We start from the raw sequence: 10718 nt of genomic DNA, 5'->3' as shown, positions 1-10718 counted from the left end.
GGATGGGTGTTGAGGAGACACCAACAGCCAAGTTCATATGAGGACTGGTGTCGAGGAGACACCAACAGCCAAGGTCATATGAGGACTGGTGTCGAGGAGACACCAACAGCCAAGGTCATATGAGGATGGGTGTCGAGGAGACACCAACAGCCAAGGCCATATGAGGATGGGTGTTGAGGAGACACCAACAGCCAGGGTCATATGAGGATGGGTGTTGAGGAGACACCAACAGCCAAGGTCATATGAGGACGGGTGTTGAGGAGACACCAACAGCCAAGGTCATATGAGGACGGGTGTTGAGGAGATACCTTTGAAAGAAAACGAAGCATAGAAAGAAAGTGCAGTGAGGAGAGAAAGAGAAGATTCAAGATCCCAAGTGTTGTAATGGGGACAGAAGATCTATTTTGGTCTCTTCAATGTCCCCTAATTAGAAGACACAGAATAAATTCTCGATTCCTCAGGGGGCCCACTTCAACATACAGTCGGATGCAGCAGGCCTTATTCTAAGATTCTCCAATGGACAGAAGACAAAGGAGAAAAACTGACCCTGCAGGAGGGGGTATCGGACTAGTATATGTACATCCATGAAGATAGATCTACTATGTATATTGAGGTCACAAAGACACAAAACAACCAGGATTATTACAAATATTTTTATTTTCTTTTTTCCCTAATGTCATGATTGTTAAACTTGGTGTGTTACAAGAAGAATGTTTTTATACCACAATGTATCGTTCTGTCCAGCACAAGTTCTTACCCTCTTACCATACCGAACCAGGTACCACTTTGTTGACCAGATGAAGAAGCCAAAATGTTTTGGCAATGTTGGAATTTTCAATCCCAAATGTAGTGCAGTGAATTTAAAAATATATTATTCTTGATGATCAAGAACTGTGTGGCCACATATTTGTTAATTAATGATTCCGAAAAACTTTTCACTTAAAGAAAAAATTACCAAAACCAAAAATGATTACATGTGTCAAACTGGCTTAAAAACAACATTTGTCTGTACTACAGAAATATATGCTGTAAGACTCTGTATCTAATATCTAAATGATTTTGATAATATTTGAATTGCATTCATGGTAATTTTGAGTATAACCTATATAGGCATCAACACAAAATGTGACAATATGGCTGATAAAGATTTTCTATCAAATACATGTAATTTTTAGGAAGACATGTATCAACCTTTTCATATAACGCAATACTGTATTTGTATGAAACTTATTTGAAGTGTACCTACTTTAATATTTAAATCTTTACAGACACTGACAATCCTTGAAGATAAATTTATTATATCTCAATTCAAATCCAATTCCAAGATTTCTTTGTAGTTGAAAAGTTCCATTTCCTCTCCCCTTACCGTGTGGTCACAATATGCTTCCTATGAACGTCCATTCTCCAGGGTAATGAGATTTTACCAGTCAACTCACTACTGTGAGATAAATTTATTGCACACTCTCACAAAAGCGAGTCTCATATTTCTCATGATCAATGTCAGCTTAAACTTTTTCTCATTAGCATTACAGCTTGATGAAGTTTGCAATTTCAAAGGAGTTGATGATATATATGAGAGCTACCACAAGTCAATGTTGGCAACACAATTTTCAATAAATCATTTATCATTCAACAGAAAGGAAACATCATGTTTATGGCCACCAGAATAATTTCATCACAGGGGCTTGGCACCCATTACCAACCCATGGTCTATATGTACTATGTCTACATTGACTGTGGGTTGGAAATTTGGGCCAAATCCCTGTGTACATATTAACTTGCTTAGACATATCAGCACAATAGTGAAAATTAATTTGTCTTGCATATTTAAGAAAATTTCAATGAATTTTATTTCAGTAAACAGAAATATTCGGAGCTCTATATCTTCAGTGTAAACACCTTCAGTTTAATGTCAGGTTCTCGATGAGAAATTTTGTTTCAAACATGGACGCAAAATCTTAAAATACTGTAAGTAAAGCAAAGACGCCATAAACTAAAGCACAGGGATAAGCCACTAGGGGCTGTTGGTGATCCATAGACAAGGCGGACACGAACAACTTGGACGCTGACAGACTACACCAGATCACAGACACTGCCGTCAGCACTATACCAATCAGGCCCCTAGAAAAGCAGAAATATATTTGTAAATTACATACAGTTTGAAATTTCATATATGTAATCATTAATCAGGATTTTAGCAAATTATATGGAAAGTGAAAGTAAGTGTATTACATAAGGACTGTAAATGATGCACAAAAAGAAGATATATGCTATTTGTGATTGATTACAATATCAGATGATCAACAAGAAAATGTCTGTAAGACATAAATGCCCCCGCTGCCACTTGACACTCAGATATACAGTTTGGTGAGGATCACATCAGCAGTTCCTGAGATTAGCTAGTTACATTGCATCAGGACGGGACGGGACAGAGGTTAGCTATTTGTAATTATTAAAATATCAGAAAGTTAAAAAAATAAAGTTTTTTTTTCTGAAATCGTTGATGTGTATTTCACCAAACAGGTTTATTTTTAGAGTTGTTTCCCATTACATACCAATATCATGCTTATATCCAAAATGCTCTACTGATAATAATTGTGAAGAAACTATCAATCATTATTACATATGTATTGCACTAATTAACAGTAAAATAGCAAAAGTATTCATTATATAAGAATATTTAAAAAAAAACCAAAAAAACAAAAACAAAAAAAACAAACAAAAAAACTGAGAATCTTGCATTTATATTTAATAAAGGAATATTTGTAAGAGTTATTTCCCTTTACACAACAAACAGAGAATCCAATATCTAAACTTGAACCAAGGAGAGAGTAAACATGGTGTTAATAAACAGGTGGACTTTATAGACAGGTTTTACTGTACAATCTGATGAAGACTTACTGTAGAGAGAATAGGACTGCGGAAAAGGAGAGGATGACCATCGGAAGGAGACAGTAGCCGAGAACGCTGATGACACAACCTCCCGACACGCCTTTAATACTCATCAGGTTCAGTAGGCTGTACATGGCAAGGCACCCCACAACACCGATCCCATAGATAAATCCAAACTGTAGCTTCCCCGCCTGGAATAAAGATATTCCTCTTAAATAATGTCTTTATAATTATGTTATTATAACATATCAATTTATTAATAAACCCAATAAATTTGAGAAATTTCCATGAATCGGGAACAAATTTTGTAGATTGCTCACAGAATTGAGGTAAATGTCATTGAAATATTTTTTGCATCTTTTGCATTTTTGCAAGGTATCAGTCTTATATGGACTACAATGTTTACTGACACGACTGTCCCTCCAGCAATGATAAACATTCATATCAATGTCGTTGACCTATGGCTGATATTAGCAGTACAATATCTTTCAAAATACAACACGACATAAACAAATGAACATTTTAAGCAGACAGCTTTCCTCTTGATTAGGAAAAAATATTATGAATAAACATTTTTGTCTGACAAATAATACATTATGGCTCAAAATCAAGTGGAACTTTTTTTCAAAGGGATGAAAATGTCATAAAGACAGCATATATTCTTCTTTAAACTAACACTGCAGAAGTTCAAATATTTCTTAACAAAGGACATCCCCCAATGGACAATGTAATTAGTAATTAGTCAATGTATTGACGGAGATGAAGCTTGTTATTGACTGGTCATCAGCAATGGTCAATACTTCCAGCTGACTGGTGTTAACAGAGGGGCAGAGCCAATCGATAATCCATCTGACACCCTGATGTCCAGAGTATGTGTAAAGCCTTGATGTGCAGTGTGTTACACCCTGATGTCCAGTGTGTTACATCCTGATGTCCAGTGTGTTACACCCTGATGTCCAGTGTGTTACACCCTGATGTCCAGTGTGTGACACCCTGATGTCCAGTGCGTTACACCCTGATGTCCAGTGCGTTACACCCTGATGTCCAGTGTGTGACAATCTGATGTCCAGTGTGTTACATCCTGATGTCCAGTGTGTGACACCCTGATGTCCAGTGTGTGACACCCTGATGTCCAGTGTGTTACACCCTGATGTCCAGTGCATTACACCCTGATGTCCAGTGCGTTACACCCTGATGTCCAGTGTGTTACACCCTGATGTCCAGTGCGTGACAATCTGATGTCCAGTGTGTTACACCCTGATGTCCAGTGCGTTACACCCTGATGTCCAGTGTGTTACACCCTGATGTCCAGTGCGTGACAATCTGATGTCCAGTGCGTTACACCCTGATGTCCTCTGTGTTACACCCTGATGTCCAGTGCGTTACACCCTGATGTCCAGTGTGTGACACCCTGATGTCCAGTGTGTGACACCCTGATGTCCAGCGTGTGTCAATTCCTAATGTTTACAGTATGTGTCAAGCCCTGATGTCCAGTGTGTTACACACTAATGTCCAGTGTGTGACACCCTGATGTCCAGTGTTACACCCTAATGTCCACAGTATGTTTAAAGCTAACCCTATTAAGACATATCCTACCATGCATGATGCCATGAATACTTGTATTGATACTGATGGCAAGACAGTGATGGTCAATACTGGATAGTGATGACCAGTGCTGTTGACATCATCCAGGACCATCACAGAAGGACAATCATGGTCAGCAGTGATGACAGGTTGACTGGACATGGTATAATAGGGTCCAGATGCTGGCCACGACATTTCAATGAGAAGTCTTTGTTAATGGATACAATGGTGATAACAACCTGCTCCCTTTAGTCCTTCAACTGTACTTCACAGCTGTTCCTAAATCAGCCTTACTGATGTGCATTAGCAGACGGTCACTGTCAGTTTTAGATAATTCATCGCTATTATCGGTGATAACCTGATCTTTTCAATAGATTTTTAGTCAAAAATATAATTTAAGGCAAATATTTTTTTATTTGTCTTAATTCCCATCTATCTATATTTTTCTTCTACATTATTCATATACGTATATGTACTTATATTTCTACTTTTTTTTACAAACATTCTGAATATATAACAGCATTAAGGACCTTTATTAATTTCCAGTACAGGATTCAGTGGCATATAGTTATTTATTTTATGCAGAAATGAAGCTGTTACCAGCATGAGGGATCCTCCGAAAGCCAGACAGAAGACAAATGGTCCCGCAAGGTCTGTGTCCTGCATGATGGTACTATCTGTCTGTTTCAATGGGTTCAGTACAGCCATCGTCTGAAAATATACAAATATTACAAAATCTATAACAACTACTAGTATAAGGAAATTCTGCAATTTCAACTCTGATACACATTTTCAACTGTTTTAATTGAGGACAAGTCCCAAACCTTTTATCTCATGGAGAAGAGCTTGCAAGTTGTATGAACTTCTCCCTCATCCATTTGTCATTTTGAAAAATAACTAATGGTTAAATCATCTCTCAATTCATCCTACCCTTGTCTCTCATCTCTGACCACTCCTACCTGTCGACCTAGCACCCTTTTGTCTCCCCTGCCCTAGCTCGCCTCTTGTCTCTCCTTCCCTACGATCTCACCCTTCATTTTTCCCGACCCCAAGCCCTTCCTTACCATCTTCACTTCCTGTTTCCAAGCCCTTCCTTACCATCTCCATTTCCTGTTTCCCGACCCCAAGCCCTTCCCTACCATCTCCGCTTCCCGTTTCCCGACCCCAAGCCCTTCCCTACCATCTCCATTTCCTGTTTCCGACCCCAAGCCCTTCCCTACCATCTCCGCTTCCTGTTTCCCGACCCCAAGCCCTTCCCTACCATCTCCGCTTCCTGTTTCCAAGCCCTTCCCTACCATCTCCATTTCCTGTTTCCGACCCCAAGCCCTTCCCTACCATCTCCGCTTCCTGTTTCCAAGCCCTTCCCTACCATCTCCATTTCCTGTTTCCGACCCCAAGCCCTTCCCTACCATCTCCGCTTCCTGTTTCCAAGCCCTCCCTACCATCTCCATTTCCTGTTTCCGACCCCAAGCCCTTCCCTACCATCTCCGCTTCCTGTTTCCAAGCCCTCCCTACCATCTCCATTTCCTGTTTCAGACCCCAAGCCCTTCCCTACCATCTCCACTTCCTGTTTCCCGACCTCAAACAACTATTTTATTTTTTTTCATAATCAATCAAATTGAACACTATAATCTTGCAGTGCTAAGAGAATACAGAATATGATTTAAAAATAATTTGCTGTGTTAAATAAATTCTGTTAAATGTGATTTGATAAAACATATTCCGTTTCTGTAACACTACACTGTCCAATGAAATAGCTTCTCCCATGATGCTCAGATTCTTCACTAAAGCCCGTCTCCAGTGTTTTGTTTCCAAATCTATATATCATCATGGTGTCTCGTTATGATACATCCTCCATCTGATCGGCAAAGACAACAATCTATTATTGATAAATAACAGCCTTCAATGTCAGCGTCTACTGCGGCCAGACAATCTATTAGGGAGAGTCTCATTGGCGGGGATCGGGGATCGAATGTGCAACAGACACCATGAAAATACAGTGTACATGTAAAAAGAAACGTGGATTTTCCATTATCCAATATTCATTAAGGGAAACATAAATATGCTGGTGCAACACAAATGCCCTCGTTCCTCGCTTTATTTCCACCACAACAAATGGCCTCCAAATTCTTGCTAAAAGACCTTTTTTTTTTTTTTGGAAACTTTTTTTTTATTTAGACAAGATGTAGTTTATACATTACAAGTATTGTCCTCTCGCAGGAGGGCTTTCTAGTGTCATTCATCTTTCTCCACATTCATTCTACTTTCATCCATCCTTACACTAAAAAACCTTTTTAACCTAGCTGTGCGGGCATAGAATACTTCTTGAACAGTTTGCTTCCCGCATCATCATCTATGCATGTAAGAATTTGATTTTTGACTTTAGAAAATTTTGGTACCTTTTCATATCCATAAACTTTGGTTTTTTATTGATGAAACAGGAAGCTAATGAATGTTACCAGTCTCTGACCATTGTATGGTTAACAACAGAAATCTCCAATCCTCCAAATGAACAATTAAGTTAAATTATTAAACGGAAAAAAACATTCTCTTTCACCAATGTTACACAACAGAAATATAATTATCGGGAAAGCAAGAGATTAAATTTACATCATTTGAAAATATATTTTAGACACAATGGAAGCTGTTTCAGGATTCACCGATTCCATTTTAATATCATTTGACAAAACTATCGCCTTAAAATCCATAACCTAGTCTGGAGATAGTGCATGGAGCTGAATTCTATTTAAAATTCATGAAACCAAAATGCATACAGAATATATCCCAACAAATGTCAAAACTGTGGAATACTGTGGACATCTACCGATCTCTGTTCATAGAATCAATATAGTGCTTGTTTGTGTTACTGGAATGTACTTCCGTACCATATTTACCCTAAATAGGTCCACCCTTCAAGATAAATGCTTCAAGACAATTCCCTCCTAATGCTTCAACTGATGAAAGTTGAAGTCAAAGGATTTATGATATTCAGGTGGAAAATACATCTCCAGTTTTTAAGGAAATGTTTCTCAAGGTGAAAAATAAATCTAAAAATACCTTGCATGGTTTTGTTTTCACCAGTGTTATTGTAATTAAGGAGATATTGACGATTGTTTTCTGCCAAATCATTACCATAGTAATTACCTACCGATTTTCAACATACAAAAACTGCATTTCTTGCATAATATTCAAGGTGATTAAAAGAACGCTTCATACTTTTTTTTATAACAAATTATAGAGTTACCAAGGTATATTTATGAAAACAAAGCTTTTGCAAGGAAATACTGCAGATCCTATGCCTTTAAAACAAATTATTAGAAGAAATTTGGTATCAAGATTATATCAACAGGAAAGAAGAAATGGTCCCTGCAGGACATCAACAATCTCCTAATGGTGTAACAATTGATAGTACAGGGGATATATCTTACTGGTACACACCTTACCGTATTTACCCAAAAAAGCCCAAGACTGTGGTTATCATAAACACACACGTGTGTCCTGTTGCAGTTAAGTGAAACTGCTAATGAATGTGTCACAGTATTAACTGTCTCTTGGACTTATTTCAAGATGAAAATGTTACTCCAAAACAAGAGATATAAACAAATTTAAGGGAAATGAATCTGAATTCTATATGCATCAGGTGATGGGACAAACTTTACCATATTTCACAGTAATCTGGAGGTGACAGGCCTAGTATACAAGTGTCTTTCCGACCTATCAATCTAGTTTTATATGTCCTACAGTTATTCTATTAGTTTGTATCTGGTCACCAATGGAAACTGACAGTCAATGCTTCAGCTGCTGGCCTGACAACATGGAGAGGCTAGCTTGGAGGATTGTGTATAGCTCAACCTTGACCTTATATTGTCCATAATTTCATTATCAACACATTTTTGAATAATTCTACTTTGACCAAAGGACCTCTTGGACTTGCTATGATCCAGTCTCATCACTTTCTATTCCCACGAGAAGTACCAGAACCCCAGAGCTATCGGATGCCTCTGAGAAAACCAATATACTTCTTTTGTTGTTCTACTCTTTTTTCCAAATTAACTTCTCCACCAAAACAACTAAATTCAATCAGATTGGAGCAGGAAAGCCCTTCGGGATACCGATAGGAGAACCAACATTCCCATAACAACGTATCAGCAACGAAAAACGAACAATCATCTTTATGGCGAATTTGTAAAGGAAGAGTTCGCATGGTGGGATCAATATTCCCCGGCTATAAATGTTAGGTTAGTGGCAAGCCATTGTTGTTTTCCCTATTCAAACCTGAAATATCTCCGCACAAAGCTAACTGGCACATTTCAAAGGGAAATTAATTCCATGTGTGCTTGTATTTCAATTTGTAGAGAGGCTGCTCCGTCTACTAACCGGATCAGGTGAAGTGATCATACATTTTAAGGTATAATTTTCTCTAATGCCTGTCTTAATCAGGGATTTTTTACCCGGTTGTAATCGGGGTCATAAAGTACCTGTTTATTGGTCGGATGTAAAGCAATAACAGGTAGGCCAGCATCGGGTGTTAACATCAAAGCTAGTCATCAGCTCATTATAGACAAAGTACATTTGTTACAACCACTTAATGACACCTTCAGGCTCAACGGTAAGAACTGAAGCAGAAATCGTACCTGAATCAATCTAAGCTCGCTATCGATAAAACCAATCCCAAATGAGCTACCTCTGTAGATATGGGATGTTTTACACTATCTACAGTGTTTTCTTAATTGATTAGATATATTGATTCTTATTGCCCTACAGCTGCAAAATATGCAACTTAACCAGTAACAATTAGTAATGGCAAAAAGGATGCTAAAACCTTTGAGATAAAGCTTACATTACATTCTTTAAAGATTTAGAAATTTTTTTTATTTTACAATCATTGCGAAAAAAGTTATATAAACTTATATTAATCACCCTTGTTGGCCCGGATTGAAGCGCGCGAGGGGTCTTACTGTGGGAGAACACTAGCGTACCCGGGAAAACCCATGTGGTCAGGCAGGTGACTCCGTACCTTTTCATGTCTGGTCGGGGAATCAAACCCCAGACACCTAGGTGAAAGGCAAGTGTGTTACCATGTGCCACCCAACCACCCAATATATGTCCCGTATTTTGAACATTAAGATTTCTGTGGAGTCTCAAACCAATCTTGTCAAAATCTTATGTTCTTGTCATTTTTTTTTGATATTGTCATTTAAATGCCCGATTAAATTCCTATTTACTAAAGTTCAGATGAACCTTAAATGAACAAAAAAAAAGTCAATTTTAAGCTTCCAAAGATGAATAGCACAGAATCTTGTGTGGTAGACAGGCTTATAAATATTGAAGGATTTTAAAGATGAAAGATTCTTAGGTGGTCATGCACTGTCTGGCCTTCAAGACCAGACCAAGCAGTAGTGCAGTGGTAACAAATGCATAAGTACATAAGGTTCAGACAACCACCTGTAGCTCAAAGACCTGTTGAAGAGACATGATTTGCATATATACATCCCACATCTCAAAGATAGAATTTCAAAGTTTTCATAGAATACCTTTGCAGTTCAAATTATCATCAAGGTGATGTAATATACCAGGTGTTCTCTACAAAACTGTTTTTGAAAGGAGGATGCATGCTACTATCCAGCAATGGTAAGTTTAAAATCTTTGTTTGTTGGATTTACGACCCCATCAAAGTCCAGGGTCATTTTGAAGAATGTCTTCTTGTAGTAGCTGGTGGCTACCTCAGGAAAAGGCAAGACCATCTGCTATTCTGAGCAATACTACAGTGTCTTGCTCAAGGATACAACCACAACCTCACAGGGCAATCTGTAATCTCAGCTTCCTGAGAAACCCAAATCACCCTGGTAGGGATCGTTCACACCACACATCTTGGATTGTCACCTGAGGTTGTTTTGTCTGAAACTCTACTGACTGAACTTACAGCTATTCTGCCTGAACAACAAATTATTTAACAGTGATTTTTAAAATCTTTTTGGGAATGACACTGGGGCCTTGAAATTGTGAAATTTAGTGTAGTTTAATTAAAATTGTGAAATTTAGTGTAGTTTAATTAAAATTGGGTAATTTAGTGTAGTTTAAGTAAAATAGGGAAATTTAGTGTAGTTTAAGTTGAATTGTAACTGGCAATTTAATCATTTGACAACATACCATAACAAAATCTTTTAATGGCACAAATCATGTTAAGACAAATATCTATTATTCATATGAAAACGCAGTAAACCTCCAACATACTGGTTTTT

At 37.9% G+C, this 10718-nt stretch overlaps 1 protein-coding gene across 1 annotated transcript in view; it reads right to left on the bottom strand.

Moving 5' to 3' along the window:
* Positions 1-638: 638 nt before the first annotated feature.
* LOC117329739 (protein YIPF5-like) overlaps positions 639-10718 on the bottom strand; it is an 80742-nt gene continuing 70662 nt past the window's right edge. The window contains exons 5-7 of the mRNA XM_033887842.1: positions 5077-5187; positions 2902-3083; positions 639-2121 (exon numbers count right to left, since the gene is read on the bottom strand). Coding sequence (XP_033743733.1) covers positions 1959-2121; positions 2902-3083; positions 5077-5187 — 456 coding nt within the window. The 3' untranslated portion in view covers positions 639-1958. The remainder of the gene's footprint in view (positions 2122-2901; positions 3084-5076; positions 5188-10718) is intronic.

Source organism: Pecten maximus, chromosome 6 (genome assembly GCF_902652985.1).
Source record: "Pecten maximus chromosome 6, xPecMax1.1, whole genome shotgun sequence".
Taxonomy (NCBI): Eukaryota; Metazoa; Mollusca; class Bivalvia; order Pectinida; family Pectinidae; genus Pecten; species Pecten maximus.
Note: the sequence above shows the minus strand (reverse complement) of the source record. Positions and strands in the feature narration are given on the sequence as shown.